The 17,510-nt window shown below is 40.7% G+C and overlaps 3 protein-coding genes and 1 long non-coding RNA gene across 5 annotated transcripts; 3 read left to right on the forward strand and 1 right to left on the reverse strand.

Annotated features, from left to right (window-relative positions):
* The first annotated feature begins 240 nt into the window (after positions 1-240).
* gck (glucokinase (hexokinase 4)) lies at positions 241-4,916 on the forward strand. The gene is made up of 10 exons (XM_046388006.1): positions 241-427; positions 927-1,089; positions 1,215-1,369; positions 1,588-1,707; positions 1,818-1,913; positions 2,027-2,126; positions 2,264-2,447; positions 3,052-3,207; positions 3,581-3,814; positions 4,192-4,916. The coding sequence occupies exons 1-10, from the start codon at positions 347-349 to the stop codon at positions 4,337-4,339; spliced, it is 1,437 nt and encodes a 478-aa protein (XP_046243962.1). The 5' UTR covers positions 241-346; the 3' UTR covers positions 4,340-4,916.
* A 1,183-nt stretch (positions 4,917-6,099) lies between these two features.
* On the forward strand, positions 6,100-8,034 carry myl7 (myosin, light chain 7, regulatory). The gene is made up of 7 exons (XM_046386346.1): positions 6,100-6,201; positions 6,370-6,471; positions 7,035-7,110; positions 7,220-7,324; positions 7,419-7,497; positions 7,605-7,653; positions 7,760-8,034. The coding sequence occupies exons 1-7, from the start codon at positions 6,199-6,201 to the stop codon at positions 7,862-7,864; spliced, it is 519 nt and encodes a 172-aa protein (XP_046242302.1). The 5' UTR covers positions 6,100-6,198; the 3' UTR covers positions 7,865-8,034.
* A 497-nt stretch (positions 8,035-8,531) lies between these two features.
* Positions 8,532-10,167, forward strand: LOC124058589. Its single transcript, XR_006843267.1, has 3 exons — positions 8,532-8,616; positions 8,742-8,880; positions 9,733-10,167. It is a non-coding gene; the product is annotated as an uncharacterized LOC124058589 (long non-coding RNA).
* agpat9l (1-acylglycerol-3-phosphate O-acyltransferase 9, like) lies at positions 9,990-16,079 on the reverse strand. Of its 2 annotated transcripts, none has more exons than XM_046388014.1 (14): positions 15,949-16,079; positions 15,372-15,573; positions 15,210-15,276; positions 13,776-13,924; positions 13,518-13,663; positions 13,250-13,324; positions 13,045-13,134; positions 12,870-12,963; positions 12,645-12,760; positions 12,221-12,276; positions 11,919-12,004; positions 11,693-11,821; positions 11,460-11,539; positions 9,990-11,293 (listed from the first exon to the last, which is right to left on the reverse strand). In XM_046388014.1, the coding sequence occupies exons 2-14, from the start codon at positions 15,513-15,515 to the stop codon at positions 11,185-11,187; spliced, it is 1,341 nt and encodes a 446-aa protein (XP_046243970.1). In that variant the 5' UTR covers positions 15,516-15,573; positions 15,949-16,079; the 3' UTR covers positions 9,990-11,184. The 2 variants fall into 2 exon arrangements, with proteins under 2 accessions (XP_046243970.1, XP_046243971.1); XM_046388015.1 differs by having other exon boundaries at positions 15,862-15,966.
* Positions 16,080-17,510: the final 1,431 nt, after the last annotated feature.

Raw genomic sequence — 17,510 nt, forward strand, 5'->3', positions numbered from 1 at the left:
ATATGACTATATATTATATAAAGACCTTCAAAATCAGTTATATGCTTGAATATTTGCCACCCAATAATAAAGATTTTCCATAGAAATGAGATCGCATAGATTTTTTTTTGGTGGGATGGTTTTTTTTTAAACATTTGAACCCAGGTCACCAGATGGGGTGAGATCTGGGAAGGGGTGGGCATTTGCGCCTGGTCTGGCCAGCCCACTTCACCTAAGCATAAAAACAGCAGAGGCTCTCCTTCAGCGGTACTCACACTTCACTGACTCTGCACACACACAGGCTGGACACACACTTACCACACACCTAGAAACACACACAAAGGCTCATTTAGTCAAACCTGCAAAGATGCCGTGTGTCAGCTCTCATCTCGACCAGGTGGTGAAGATGCCTTGTAGCCACAGCTCTGTGGGTGATGAACTCCTCATGGTAAGAATTACTGTATGATAAGACTGCGTAGGCTTACGTTATTTGTACATTTATTCTTGCTTTGGATCTGTGTTTTTGTCTCGTGAATTAACCATAGTCTTTACTCACAGACTGCTCCATGTTGTTTCAGAAGAAATTCTGGGTGAGGAGCTTGTTTGAGATGTTCAGATGCTACTTTGTCCTGTACTTGAGCAGAACTTAGAGTCCTCTCCACTGCATTTCAGTGTTTCATATTGTTATGATGTGAATTTGTTGTTTGTTTTCTCTTATTGTTTCTATATAGTTTCTCATTTGTCTGTGCTCTGATTCCCTTTTTTTGCTCTCACTTGCTTTCCCTTGCTTTCAAAAGTGAAACCTCACTTATCTTTTCAAAATAAGTGAAAACTCACAGTAGGGTTTACAAGCATGGTGTCAGTGTATATGGTCTACAGTCAGAGAAGTTTATGGTTAATTGATCTGTGTGCAGCCCCTGACCTGCTCTTCTCTCCTCTCATTGCAGGTAGAGCAGATCCTCTCAGAGTTCAGGCTGAACAAGGAAGAGCTTAAAGAAATCATGAAGAGGATGCGGTGTGAGATGGAGAGGGGACTGCGTTTAGAGACACATGAAGAGGCCAGCGTCAAAATGCTTCCAACTTATGTCTGCTCCACCCCTGAGGGATCAGGTAGATACTAGCTCTTCAATCATGGCATGATCACTTTTTTGAGGGGGATGCTGGGGGTAATCATGTAGATGTCAGAGGAAGGTAAAGCCAATATGTGCATTCAGATATAGTGCATGTTTTGACAGAGGTGGGCGATTTCCTGGCTCTGGACCTGGGGGGCACAAACTTCCGTGTGATGCTGGTGAAGGTGGGTGAAGATGAGGAGAGGAGCTGGAAGGTGGAGACCAAAAACCAGATGTACTCTATTCCTGAAGATGCCATGACAGGCACTGCTGAAATGGTTAGTGACTCTTTTATTTACATTTTTCAGTATCAATACATGATATAGTAACTGTTAAAAGCCTGTGGTGACTGTTCAAAGCTACCTAACAGTGCTTAAAAGAATTTTTAAAGAATTTTTCTAACTGACTTGCTTTGATTTTGAACCTGTCAGAATGGAATTAGCATAAATTATTGTCTAGTTCCTCTTATATACTCTCTTCCTCTTTCTTTCTGCAGCTATTTGACTATATAGCAGAGTGTATGTCAGACTTTTTGGACAAACATCATATCAAGCACAAGAAGCTTCCTCTGGGATTCACCTTCTCCTTTCCTGTACGACACGAGGACATTGATAAGGTAGGATGTTATACTTGTACGTACCAGTTCTGTGATGGGTAACATTCACAACCTTTGCACCCAGGAAAAAGAGTCTTCACTGTCTGATTTGTCTTTTTGTCTGTCCTCAGGGTATCCTGATCAACTGGACCAAAGGCTTCAAGGCCTCTGGGGCAGAGGGGAACAATGTTGTGGGTTTACTCAGAGATGCTATCAAGAGGCGAGGGGTGAGTTGCTGTTTATTATTTTCAGTCTTAATAAACAACACGAGACTGATTTGTTAACACTTAAATGAAGCTTGATGACTCTAAATGCATTGTAATTTGGTCTTGTCACTTAGGAATTTGAGATGGATGTGGTTGCCATGGTGAATGACACGGTAGCCACCATGATTTCCTGTTATTACGAGGATCGCAGCTGTGAAGTGGGGATGATTGTTGGTAAGTCCTTTTAAACACTCACAAGTATGAATGCACAACTGATAGGCACTCATGAACACACTTACAGGTAGAGAAATACAAACACATCAAGCACATCTAATATTTATATTTTTCTGCTTTTTCTTTTTTTTTAACAGGTACTGGTTGTAATGTGTGTTACATGGAGGAGATGAGGAATGTGGAGCTGGTTGAAGGGGAGGAGGGAAGGATGTGTGTGAACACAGAGTGGGGGGCATTCGGAGACAACGGGGAGCTTGAGGAGTTCAGACTGGAGTACGACAGGGTGGTAGACGAGACCTCGATTAACCCCGGACATCAGCTGTGAGTCAAAGAGTGCCTGCACTTCAAACATCAAACATTCAGGGAGAGGGAGAGACTCATACTGTAATTTAAAACGTGCCACACACTCCTTCACTCATTTACTTGAAGTTTCTGTGAATTAATTATCCTGCTGCGGCAGTGCTCACCTGACTCTCACCTGAGGTGTCTGTGGAGTTGCTAAGCTACCCTCTTGTTTTCCTGAGGATGTTTGTAAATGGCAAGAGTCCTCATACGTCAGTGGTCAGTCAGCGGATGGTGGTATCAGATTAATGATCCCTCTCTGCTGCTTGCCATAGTGACTGTGGCGCCTAATGGCTGTTTACCTTGCACTGCACTGGCAGCACCTTCACACAGACAACTGCTGAGGCCAGCCTCATTCAGCCTCTTTAGCATTGACGTTGGCATCCTCATCCACTCTCCTTTCCTTTCCCAGCCCGTGACGACAAACAAAGTCATTTGCTCATGTGCTTTTTAAGACGAATAACCTTCCTCTCTCTATCATTATGCTGACATCCTCTCTAGAGTTCATTTTCATGTTTGTTCCTTTCAGTATTTTTCTATTTTTAAATTTACTTCTTTCTTCTCTTTCTCTTGCCTCTTGCAGTTACGAGAAACTGATCAGTGGGAAGTATATGGGTGAGCTGGTCAGGCTTGTCCTGATGAAGCTGGTGAATGAAGACCTGCTGTTTAATGGTGAAGCATCAGAGCTGCTGAAGACACGTGGCAGCTTTGAGACACGCTACGTCTCACAGGTGGAGAGGTGAGCATCAGTGAATCCTCACCTGGCTACAGTCCACCGAATAAATTTCAAATAAATGTCATCTATTAAAGAATCTGACAAAAGACAAAATACCTTAAGACATTATTTGTCCACAAGCTAAGAGGGAAAATATGTTAGATAACTGTTTGCTGAGGACATCAGATTATATTACAGTGTTGGCAGGGAATTCAAGGATGCAATGTGATCAGTTTGTAGAGGCCTCATGTAATATTTGAATACTGCGTACAAAGAGGAAGCATTTTCATGCAGAATATAACAATAACATAGAAATGAAACTCAGCATTATACACAATATGCATTGTGCACACAGAACGTTTTTAGAAACTTTTGCCGTTTGCCATTTTTTTTTCAGTGACACTGGGGACAGAAAACAAATCTACAATATTCTGTCCTCGCTGGGTGTTCTGCCGTCAGAGCTGGACTGTGACATAGTGCGTCTGGTCTGCGAGAGCGTTTCCACTCGCTCTGCTCATATGTGCGGCGCAGGACTTGCTGGCGTGATCAACCTGATGAGGGAGCGACGTAGCCAGGAATCCCTGGAGATCACAGTGGGGGTTGACGGATCTGTCTACAAACTGCACCCATGGTGAGGAATGCCCCCTTTTTTAGACTTTCGAATATCACAGCTAAGCAAAGGAAATAAGGCAATTATGTGATAAGATTTATTTTTTCTAAAGCAAAAGCTCACCCTAATAGACAACGTTTCTTTTTTTCTGTGACTAACTAAGGTATCACTGTTAGTAAATGAATAAAACAACAATAGAGTGGCTTTGCATGCAAGAAATGCAAGGAATGCAGTGAATGCTTATTTTCCTTATAGTCAACTCTCAAAACCCACTTCACTTGAGTAAGGAAATTAGACAATTGGATATCTAAACGATGGGGGAGATAGTGAAAAAGAAGGTGGGACAGATGGGGATTTGACTGATTCTGTACACTAAACGTGTTGTCTCTCTGTCTCAGTTTACGTGAGCGGTTCCACAAAATCGTCAGGGACCTCACGCCTCACTGTGAGATCAGCTTCCTCCAGTCGGAGGAGGGAAGCGGTCGCGGAGCTGCTCTTATCTCAGCAGTGGCTTGTAAGATGGCTGCATGCCTGCGGACACAGTAAAGGGAGCTGTCTTGAGACAGGGCAGCAGTGAAGCAAGCCTGAATTCTGAATCTGAGAACACTGATGACATGTCATTCACGGTCGGCAGCTCTGGCCTTTTTAGGCTCTGTGGGATGTGTGTCAACAAAGCTGATACTCAGCGCTGGAGGATGTGCAGAAAAGAAAGCAGCAAACAACTTGCATTATACACTGTATTTGGTAGTATTAGACCCTGTAGCAATTTCAGTGTTCCTGAACTTTATGAATTGGTTTACTGTGACGGACTGGCCATTTCAAAAATGGCTGATGTATTATTGATGACAGTGCTTACCAGTGAAAACTGGTTGATGTACAACACAAAGATTGTTTTTGTAAAACTTGTTGTAAACTATGACTAAATCAAATGTATTGCTTTATTGTGTAATTTCTGTTTGTGAGCAATAATACATTTCTTTGGTATTGTATATTTAAATTTTATGTTTACAACCTTATGTGTGTTAGCCAGTAGATTTTCATATGTGCTTGATGAAATGTTAAGAATGTGAATAAGTTTAACTGTAAATAAAATTGCTTAATTAAAATAAACTATTATACCCTATGTGGTTGGGATTTTTTTTTTTTGGGGGGGGGGGGGCAAATGTGACTAATTTAATGCCACAATTAAAGTAGTTTAGCAAATAATTTTAAGTTGTGACTTATTCTTACTTCTAAGTCAATTAATGAGACATCTCATAACAGAACTTCTATCGCCATTAAAACACATTAAAACATTGCTAATGTAGTGACTTCCAAGTAACATAAGACAATGACAAAATTGAATTGGTGTAATATTCCTGCAAAGGCACATTAATGTACCATTTGCAGTTAAAATCTACCAAATATGAATACAATATCTCCTCTCCCGTAAATACAACAATTATTTAACTAGACTGTCTCCTCAGCACAATAACATATTATCAACTGGATACAGAAGAGAACTATTTATAATTTGATCTGCTCATACAAAAATAATCCACTGTCTTGTTTACACAGGAAAAGGTTTTTTGCTGTCCAAAAGAAAGAAACTTAGTCCTTGATAATATAGCAGCTGCTTTTTAAAATATGGTTTTATTTGTTCACAGTTAATTTATATTAAGTTTTTTTTAAATGTCAGAAGTGGGAAATCCATCCATCCATTTTCTATACCGCTTATCCGTCAGGGTCGCGGGGGAGCTGGAGCCTATCCCAGTTGACTACGGGCGAGAGGCAGGGTACACCCTGGACTGGTCGCCAGTCAATCGCAGGGCCAACACACAAAGACAAACAACCACACACTCTCACACTCACACCTAGGGGCAATTTAGAGTAGCCAATTAACCTAATGTGCATGTTTTTGGTATTGTGGGAGGAAGCCGGAGAACCCGGAGAAAACCCACGCAGGCACAGGGAGAACATGCAAACTCCACATAGAAGGGCCCAGACCGGGATTCGAACCTGGAACCCTCTTGCTATGAGGCGACAGTGCTAACCACTGCACCACCGTGCTGCCCAGAAGTGGGAAATAAAACTACATAAAACTGCAACTACATTTGGAGCTCAATTTGACATCTGCTGAATAACTTTATTTGGCTGAGTGACTGTCAAGCGTCAGAGGTCACTTTTCCTGTCTCCTCTCACTCTCACTTCTTCTCATATCTCTACTTTTCCAGCCCAGAGGAATCCTGGCTGCCTCACCTCTTATCAGGTCCATCCAGTGACACGCAGAGTGCAGTCAAGGCCATGTAAGGGACTGTGCTGCCCACCACAGGCTATTATAGGAGCATAGAAGATAAGAGGGGCCGTACATAAAACCCACCCCGGCATCACACCTCGCCTGGGAGTCCACGTACGATCACTCAGACATGGTAAGTCAGTCAGTGTTTTCAGCTTTTCAGTAATGTGTCAGTCAATCAGTGATGATTGTAAAAAGACAAGTGCTTATTTGGGAAGCTGTTATTATGTTGTATTTTTCTCTGTTTTACATACTCTACTACACAAAACTGTAGTAAAGAAAATTATGTTCATCTTCTCAGGCAAGTAAGAAGGCCTCCAATAAGAGACAGAGAGGAGGACAGAAGTCTTGCTCCAATGTCTTCTCCATGTTTGAGCAGTCCCAGATACAGGAGTTCAAGGAGGTGAAGCTCCCTTCAGAAACTTTTTTGGAGGAGATTTACATTAAAACCTTTTTACATTTCCAATTTATGGACAGGAAATACTGAAGCAATTTACCTTTGTTAGTAAACTGAATTTTCATCGGAGTTACTGAAGTGGACCTTTAGATAATTTGCATGGATGAGAAGTATTTTCTAATTGCGAATCGTTTTATTTCATGTAAAAGAGATTTAAAATGTATCTGAATTTTGAGGTAATATCATTACCTGTCATAATTAAGCCTGACCCTTAACAAATACTTGTACAACGGGTCCTGTAAAAGATCAATGCAACAATACTTTTCTACAGTAATGAAAGTGAAGAATTAACTAAACTTTTGAAAGACTGGAAAATCCTGAAACACAGATTGTAAAGAACAAATTTTCTTTTGTTATGTAATCATGCTTTAATGCCTTAAATGTAATTACATCTGGTTAAAGAAGAACTGATTAATGTCAACTGTGCAGGATGAAATACCCGCTTCTCAGTATTTCTTTTATTGTAATTAAAGATAATGTCCCCCTGCCTGCATTTCTTTATCCTACAGGCTTTTGGCTGCATTGACCAAGACAGAGATGGTGTCATCAAAAAACAGGACCTGAAGGAGACCTACGCACAGCTGGGTATTTTATTCATCTTTAACTCTATATCTTTAATCCACTATATTTAAAAGTAAAAAAAAAGTGCAGGCTGTATATATGGTGTGTGTGTGTGTGTGTGTGTGTTTACCAGGGAAACTTAATGTCAAAGATGAAGAACTGGATGAGATGTTGAATGAGGGGAAGGGACCCATCAACTTCACCGTGTTCCTGACTCTTTTCGGGGAGAAACTCAACGGTGAGAGCCTTTCACATACCAACAAACAAAATCCTTGCATCCTTTTATTTGATGAACTTTTGGCAGATGCTCAGCGATGCCTTGTTTCCTCTAGGTACCGATCCTGAAGACACCATACTTGCAGCGTTCAAACTTTTTGACCCTAATGGGACTGGCTTTGTTAATAAGGATGAGTAAGATCAATGTTATTAATTAGCTTCCATGGTATTCCATCAGCCATAACCTTACGGTATCTCATTTGTCCTCTCTGTTCACACTTCTTTTTGCCTCGTTTCTCCAGGTTTAAACGATTACTGATGAACCAGGCTGATAAATTCACAGCAGAAGAAGTTTGTGTTTTTTATTAAATATTTTACTTTTATAGTGACTTACTCGCAAACTGTTCTTTAAGATTATCATTTTTACCAGGAAAATTGTCATTTTGTAAACCTCCAGGTGGATCAGGCCTTCGCTCTCGCTCCCATTGATCCCTCTGGCAACATCGACTACAAGTCACTCTGCTACACCATCACACATGGAGACGAGAAGGAAGAATCCTAACAAGGACCGTAATCCAACACTGGCTTATGATATGCAAACATTATGGAATAATGCTGGAATATCTGATTCATTCAAGCTCTACTGGATGTAAATGATGCATTTCTGTTGGTATTAAACATAGACTCATTAGTTTTTACGTTACTGACAATAAAGTGTTTAGCTCCTCAAAAGCTCCTTTGTTATTGCTCATTTTGTTAAGCAACAACAAAATGTTTAAGGAAAGTTGTCAATAAAAATTAAATTCACACACTATGCAAAATTATATAAAAAATAAAGGAAAGAAGGGTGGAGTGGTTGTCTACTAAATGTGATTATTCACATTGATTTTTGCTATTGTTTATCAATACATAACTTGAATTTCAATTAAAAAAGTTGATCACAAAAAAGTAAAAGAAGTAAGATAACTAGTGATGTTAATATTTTCACTTCAGTTCATGATTACTTCTATATAGTGTTGTTCTACTGTAATTTTGCTCCTTCAGTCAGGACCAAGCTGTTTCTCACAGTTGGCAAAAAGCTCTGTGAGACAAGATTTTTCCCCTGCATGTGAAGGCATGGGAGTGTTTTTAAATATTTTGGGTCCAGTCCACCAACTTGACCGACTGTGTGTAACAAGTTGACAGTTGTGTCTGATATCAGGCAGCACAGGCCCCACTCCTGTTCCATTCTTTTGGAAATCTGTTGCCATGGATACCACAACAAACATCTCCGTAAACTCCGCCAGCCACACTTTCCTGCTCACGCAGCAAACGGTTAGTCAAAGCAGAGAGGACAAGTGTGTAAAAATTGCACTGCAGGTTCCTGGTTCAGCGCATTTGCAACAGCCGAGTTGCATCCAGATGACCAGGAGTCTGTTTCTGATTTCTGAAATCTGTAGTCATACAGGCAGAGATGCCGATCGCATCTGGAGCTGCAGGCAGGGTGAATGTAGGAGTTGACAGAAACACAACATGGGCACCAGATGGACTGAGGAAGACCAACCCTGCCCACAGAAACCATGACTCCTATCTGCAACGGTGGGTTAAATGGCTGCACGTGTGTTGAAATGTGACTGATGTAGATTTGAATTTTGTCTGAAGAAGATTCACAATGTTTTACATCAATGGATGGGTGAGTAACACTAGTGCTGTGATAGAGAACAGATAGTATTTTACTTCCAAAGCACATTATAGGCATGCCAGTGAATGTAACACAACATCTGAAGAAAGTTTATAGAAATTTGGTATAATTGTGTTGCTTTTACTGATAGAGAAAATAAAAGGTGTTGTTAAATGCCCGGGCTGCAATCTGAAATAATGGAATAATGTGCCATGCAAATAAAAAAAATCTGTACTGTTATATTTTGTGATCACCTCTAATTGGTTAGTCCAGATGACGCAGTACAATCCGATGCTATTAAGTTACGCAATCTAAAGCCATTAGAAATATTTATAATCATAGTCTACAATAATCACAACTCATATATACTGTGAGAACGGATCATCAGAGCCAGAGTTGCCCTGCATAGAAACCAAACTGAACAGACACAAAAGATTTGTCACAGAGCATCTTTATCGGCTTTTATAGCTAAGAGATGAAAGCAGCTTAATTTAAATGCTGACCGTCTGAATGAACAGCCACCTGTTTTGTCATTTGAACTGTGCATATTGAGACAGAGATGCGAGGCACTATTCAAGCTCAGAAATACTGTATGTCACTGCACCATCAGTTTCTCATGGCCAGTCTTTGATAGGGAAGAGACGAAAAGTCCTATTTTAAAGAAAAATGCGACACTCCGACTCACTGCAGATAAATTGGGCTCAGCTGAGGTTCTTAGCAATCACATGTAAACTTCTTTTCATTCTTAATATTGTTGGTGATGATTGCAGATTTCTGGAGCAGAGAAAGAAAAACCAAAGTAGCTTGTTGCAGGTAAGTGCTGTTGTCAAGTGTATGCTCATAACTTGTTGGTTGAAAGGCTGATGGACACCATGTGGTGATGTGACTGTCATTCAATTGAGTGATGTTTCATTCAGGGCGCACAGGACAACACAGATCTGATTGATCAGGAGAATGACGGTGAGAACGCTGACAATTTGAAACAAAAGAAAACATCAGGATTACATCAACATTCACACAGTTAAAGTGAGTGAAATCCTCCTTTAATTTGTCTTTAGGGGCCAAAGAAGGGAACCCAGAGGAAAATGGCAACATCAACGATCCCGCTTCAGAAAAAACATCCAGGGGAGAGAAACCCAAAAAATCTCTGCTGTGTGTTCTCCTTTAAGGATATGTGTGTGTTTTTAATGAACTGTGCTTTCACATTCAGTGTTATCATATATTATTTAAGTGCCAAATCCTTTTGTCTCAGTTTTGTGAGGGAGTCAAAGGTTCCGTTGTGAATCCCTAAAAACTATATCTCTATCAGTGTTAAATTCAGTAACACAAACACATGTTTTCATGGGTGCTTATTAGTGTTAATTATGCTTCAAGGTACATCCAGATACATAAAACCAATATTTACTATAATTATCTCAACATTAGTCTCTTAGGACCTCGTCTGTATTAAATATCATGTTATGTTATAAAACAGTACAACTACCTCCAGGTTCTTTTCACCATCATAACAATCACCAGCATAATCACTGTAGGTGTTGAAATTGTAAACAAAAATGTATTTAAAAAAACAGCACATGAATGAACCAACTGACTATGAGAATAGAGGTACTCTTTCATCAAGTGGCTTGTCTGCAATCACACAGTTCATTCAGAGCATCTTCTCAGCATTGAAGGTCCAGTGCGTAGGATTTAGAAGATCTACTGGCAGAAATTGATTATTTTCATTATTGTACATCACATGAAATTGAGAATCGTTCTGTTCTCTTTGCTTTAGAACAAGCCTTTTATATCTACAAAAAAGAGCGGATCCTTTTCCAGGGATTTACAGTAGTCCGGAACAAACCAGATACTGTTTCTAGACAGGACCTTTCAAGTTTTTCACGTTGTTACTGGCCATGAGATGAGTTGAATTCAGTTGCAATCTCCAACCACACCACTAGATGCCGCTAACACCTACACACTGGACCTTTAACATGCATTCAGCAGCTGTAGTATCTTCAGCAGAAATAAAAAAAAAGAGAGCTCAGTTTCTCATAAAGTTCAGTATTGCACTTCACTGAGACTCCTTTTACCTGCACCTATGGTTTTCACGTTGTGTTTAAGTCCACTTGGCAGCATTCCTAGCCATGTCCAGCTAATGAGAACATACTAAAGAAGAGGGGTCTATTTCCAGTGTATGGTCTCCAAAAATAGGGATTCGTACAGCTCAGTGGTTGGGGATCTCAGTCACTGTTGCTGCTGCTGTCGTCCCCCACCACCATACTGCTGTACTGCTTCTGCTGCTGCTCTTTAAATGTCTCCTTCACCTTTGCTCTCTTCAGGCCTCCATCCCTGCAGGAACAGACAGGTGGAGACGGGACAAACTGAGAGCGGTGCTAATCATTTAACCACATCTGTTTAATGTTAACAACTATCAGTGTCAAGTTCCAAGTAAAAAAAAAGAGTAGGAAAATACTCCAGAACAAAGACATTATAATCAATCAATGCTGTATCTCACCACTGTAAATCTACCAGCCCTCCCTGATGAGCGATGGCCGACTTAACTCTGTTGGCAAACTGGACTGCGTTTTCCCCCTCCTGTCATTTTTGAATAAAAACACAAACTCAGCTTACCATGATGTGTGCCTGCATAGGTACATGATATTCCAGAGGGGTGGGGGTGACGCATGTGGGCTGTACATCAGGCTTTACGCGCGCATGTGCTCACAAGCATCAGTAGCTCATACTCACCTGTTGGTGCATGGCCGGCAGGTACCAGACATTACAGACGAGGGCCCAGCTGGTCATCATCCTCAGCAGGTAACTGACCATGCTGTACTTGGAACTGTTCCAGAATGCATCTCCAAATTTTGGGTCATACTAAGAAAAGTAAAACAACAAAAAAACAACAACAATACATCCAATGCATTCAGTGCAAGTGAGGGATTGTTCTTACTGATGGAAAGGACTGAAGTACCTTAATGGCCACTGGGTATATTGTTGCTCCAATTTCAAAACTTCCCTTTTTAAACATCATGACAGATGTGTTGTTGACACAGGTTCCTGTGGAAACCAGACAACATGAGATTAAAAGGGGCAGAGTTGTGTGCCAAACCCACATAAAATGTCTGCTCTTTTGTCATGGCTCAGGGGTCAGACTGCCATCAGGTACCAAGCTATACCAACAACATTCACTGAGCCTTATCTCTGTTGATACAAAGACAAACATGAAACTGAGGCAGATAAAGTAACTCTATCTCTCTACATGGTCGCACTCACCCTCTGGAAATATCAATATGGGAAGCTTTGTCTTGTCATTCACATGATCCTTCAACCTGGAAGCAACACAAAGACGTAATGGAAACCATCTCCTGGCTGAGTAAATATCTACATATTGCACCTTTGAAGAGTTTTTTTTCAAATTTGAAAAACATCAAACATCTGGACTGAGTGTCTGGGGAGAAGATGTGATATTATAAAACATTACAAAAACAGTCACTGCTCAGTAGCAACTTTCCAAAACATACCTGTCCTTGTTTGGATAATAAGAGATACAGAAACTTTACAGAGACTTTACTGCCAGGAAAATGCCAACCTCTCTTAACACCAGAGCAGCACAGAGAGAAAATACAGGCATGAAAGACATGCAAAGACAAGCCTGTATAAAAAAAAGACGACCTGAAGTTGAGTAGTGGAGACTGACCTTTTGGTCACTAGGTGGCGATCTCTCATCTCTGCTCTCTCAAACCAGACATGAGGACAGCACCTCACCATGGCTCTCTGGAGGACTCCCATCAAACCTCTGTGTACCTGACCCACCTGGCAAACACATTTGGGCAATTATGGCAGCGCATCATGATTAAGCATGAAAAATGACCTATTAGTGTGGAAATTACTTATAATTAAAAAAAAAAAGTTGCCTCAGTACCATAGCATAACCACCATCGTTGCAGAGAATCACAACATCAATAGGAGAGGTGTGATTGGCGACACAGAGTCCTCCTTTTCTGGGTTTATTTTCCCTGTTGTTGTGAGGTGACAGCATGAAGTCAGTATTAGAAGGTATTATTGGCCTGAATCGCACGGTAAGGTGGCACGCTTACCGGTTGTGATAGCGGATGGTGGCGGAGAGTCCTCGTGCACAGATTCTGTAGCACATCACATGAACCCATTCGCTGAGCCAGAACTTAATCCTAAAAAACACACACATAAGCAAATAAGCACAAATGAGAAAGGAACCATTATGGAAAAAAAAAAAGTTAGATATGGACTGTAACTGTAACTGAGATGGCTATTGTTTGGAGTCACCTCCAGTTTGGAAGTAATCCAACTGCAGATGTTCCTATGACCAACCAGGTGAGTCCAATGCAGGCCAGTGTTATCCTGTAGAAAGTAGAACAAATGTACTCCTCAATTTTTTAAACATAAAAAACCAAAAACCCTTGTTGATTTGTCCAAACTTAAGTGAGATTTAATATGTAGCTGAGATTTGACATTATTTCTGCCTGGTGGGCAGCGCTACATTTGAAACACAACAGCTCAATTTTGCAGTCAGCAGAATTCGGTATCCATGTACCTGAGAGGGGCGAGGATGCAGTATCTCACAAAGATGCCGAGGCTGTAGACCAGCGTCAGCTTCAGACTGATGTACTGGAAATCATTGTTAGTGCGAGTCAGTAAGTTCCAGGACATCAGCTCTTCTGAAGTGAACCGCTGGGTCACCTAGACGTAAACATCAATGAAATCAAAGATCAGACAAGCATTTAAGATCTGAAACCAGGGATTGCAAATCATTTATTATCAACTGTTGTTAATAAAGAAAAAAAAAATGTACCTCATCCTCTACAATGCTCTCAATTCCTCTCCGGGTGAAATAGAAGCAGTCACTAAGTGTAAAATCACCACCCACTGGTGGTTTAGGGCGACTGCGTCTAAGTTCTTCTAACTCTTTCTCCATAGAGCCATCCTCCCTCTGAATGAGACCTAACACACACACACACACACACACACACACACACACACACACACTGTCAATCATTTGATAGAAATCATTATCTTTCTGGAAGATAAGTCAGCCTTGCCATATCTTATAAGACTGTGCTGATAGTATTGGGAGGACAAAATGATTTCAGTCAGAGAAAAAATATCAAAGTTCATTCAGGAATGTGTTTCATTGCACACATTGCAATCTGTACTTGGCAAGAATTATATAAAACTAAAATAAATGATTACAATCATCGATCGATCAAAGAATAAAACCACCCACAGCAACTCTGCTTCACCTAATAACATACAGATGTGTCATTTGGAAGAACAGGCAAATCTGAATATGAAATACTGATATAGTAAAAGTCATGCATGGACTTTCTAAGAATTTCTCTTTATTCAACTCAATGTATAAAATGCCCACCTACAAAACCGTCATTCACCATTTTACCTGAAATACATTCTAATAACCAGAGAACTTAACTGTTCACAGAGCAGTCTTGGTTAGTGAGGGCTGGGATCTAATGCTATGTCCCTGATAGGTCTCAGAACAATTAAGAGTTGACCTCAGCTCAGACTCTACATCATCTGATAACCCAGAAGACAAAGTCCAAAACGCAGAGTAACAAACCCTGGATTCAATATTGAGTCTTTCAGACTTTCAGAGCAATGTTAGTTTTATCTGTGTTCATGAAGCACTTTGACACACTTGCATTCATTGTTCACATTTAAAAATGTAACATTGACACACTTTGGACTTTGCGGCAGCTGTATTTGGCTGACAAAGCTGTCTTCATGTATTACAACGAGGGATACAACCCTGTGAAGTTTTGTAACTGATAAAGAGTTGAGTAATTGCGTCTGATGAGATAGGCAGAGTACCCGGAGTGACTTCACCTTGCTTCCTATCGTTTAAGTTCTCAAGTTACGGTGCAGTCCTGCGGTCCTAAAATAAAACCATTTAAACCTGCCATTTAAGGTCACAGGGCTGTCATCCAACAGAAAATTTATCTGTAGAAACAAAAGACATTCTGACCTGCATGGGTAAATCAATCACTCTCAAAATTGGGTAATATCTCTGCAACATGATCAGACTTGTAATACAGTATCTTATGAAATCCAGCATTGCAGCACAACATAAGTCATACGTGTGGGACTAAAAACCCACATTTCACAATAGAGGATATGAGAACAGTTGCCCTTCAGAGGAGAGCCCTTAAGACACGTCTTCATGTTGATCTGTCTGTGGGGAACATCTTTCCAGACACAGTTTTCTACTCACCGTTGGATGCAGAAGCTTTGAGCGCTTGCTCATCTGCGTTTGCCTTCTGCATCTTCAGAGTGGCCCACTGCAGACAAGGAAGACAGACAGGAGACACTCATGGTCATGTCTTATGTAGACCAGTGGATGTGAATACATCTGCGAGGAATATAACAACAGTACCTCTAAGGTTTTAACCAGGATGGTCATGTAGGTCTCGGAGATGCCCAGCGAGAAGCCAAACATAGCTGGGACCATGATGAGGCTGATAATGAGGTACAGCCAGATCCTCAGTGCCCAAAGGGCCCCTGCCCAGAAATCCTCCATGTCACCTTGTTCCCTGAGGTGTTCAAGACCAGCCCTGTGGCTCAGATGTAGTGTAGTCCTGTATGTGAAAAAATGTCATATACTATCATCATCACCAAAGTAATGCAGGCAAAATGAATCCATCCTGCGTTAAGACGCAGCCACCTGTCAGCAGATGAAGGTCAGTAACAACCACAATGACCAGGGCAGCAAAATAAACCTTTAAGTTAATTTAACCAGGAGTAAAGCCTTAACAGGTCACAGTACACTGCCAGAGACACTGACGATCACGATCACATGTATTCCTGCCAATATAAACAAATCCACGAATAACCATACCACCACAGGACTCTTGTACGCGACTTACACTGCAAGACAGTAGACGACACTGCAATACTCCTGCTTTCTACAACTACCAGCAGCATTATTTTCCAGTCACATAAGTACATTTTACCTGTCCAACTTTCGCCCATGTTCGTCCTTCCCGAAGAGTAACTCAAAAGACTGAGCAATAGCGAGAAAACACGCCCATTTACTACTAGAACAAAGTTCACGGAGCAGCTCCCACCAGCGCCTCCTGTGGACAAAAAGGGAAGCGCCGACAACGACAGTCACTGCCCAGTGAAACCTGTAGACTTCGTTCAGCTGATGACCTTAGATAAGGTCTAACTCTTGATATCGCTTAATTAAATAAATACTGACCTTGAAAGTTACAAAGGGCTGTTAAACCTGAAAGTCACATTCCACCGAATGAATTTAAACTTTTAATAATGAAGATGTCTGTGACGGTTTGCCTGCGGCTGTTCAATTACTCTTCTGTGTACTCAGGTCTCCCTTGCAGAAGAGAACTTGATCTCAGTGAGATTACCTGATTAGATATGAGATAAAATAGTAATTAAAAAAGATTAAAATAAAACTTTTCCATGGGGACAATTATAAAATCTATCTCCTGATGGAAACCACAGGTTACAGCTGAAAGTTGACTTTCTGATAAGATATTATTGGTCAAAAAGTAAAACTAATTTTGTACTAAAAACACTGAAAATAATGAAAACAACCCCTAATCTCTGGTCACCTTCATATTGTAGGTTACACTGGAGCATCAATTTGATTAAATTAACTTTATTTTTCTTTTTTGGAGTCATGGTGTTCAGTTTCTGTTGTCGTTTGAGAGGGATGACCACTAACCCCAATATGTTAAAATGGTGACCTGAACTTTGATACATTTTGGGAAACAGTAATGCTGAGGTCATGAAATGTCCCAAACCCGCCAAACATGTTACTCAGCAGAACACAGGGAAGCCTTTATGAGGAATGTGGCCACAGTTCCTCTTTGCTCTCCCACCTAAGACTAACAAAAGGTCCTGATTATTTTCCAGGTTCAGACATTTCACAGTCTGTTGCACATTACTGTAACAGGGGACTTCGGGGGGGCAGGCAGTCAATTTGGGTAATGTCACTGGAAATGATAAGAGGGCGATTCATTCTGGGACTGAACCTAAACCACAGAGTCTAGATACTCGGCCATGATGAAAACAAAGACAACTGGCTGCCTGATACAGTAACAGGAATACATCCCATATGGTGATGCAACTCATGTCTAAAGATCTATCTCTTTCAAAAATATGTGAGCACTTTGATTTAGTGAGTGAGCAATAAGGTTGTCAATAAATCAGGCAAATTCCTCACTAATGTGATTATAGATCGTATAAACCTTCATCGAAACACTAACCAACAACACACTGTTTGTCCTTTAATGTTAGGGTGTGTTAGTTCCAGTAAGGCACTGCTTGTGTGTTCTAAAATAGATCTTTTTTTTTTTCTTGACAAAGAGCTCACTGCTCATGTTGCATGGTGGTTTTATTGGGTCATGCGGTCATGCTAGGGGAACACCCCAGTATGGGCCATTAGTCATGTATCTGTGTGGAACTGTGTTCTATCCTGTCATTTTTAGTGGGGCACTAAACTTTCTAAAACTGTCGTCTCTTTACTCAAAAACAGATTTCTGTGAGATCT

This window comes from Scatophagus argus, chromosome 4, assembly GCF_020382885.2.
Source record: "Scatophagus argus isolate fScaArg1 chromosome 4, fScaArg1.pri, whole genome shotgun sequence".
NCBI lineage: Eukaryota > Metazoa > Chordata > Actinopteri > Scatophagidae > Scatophagus > Scatophagus argus.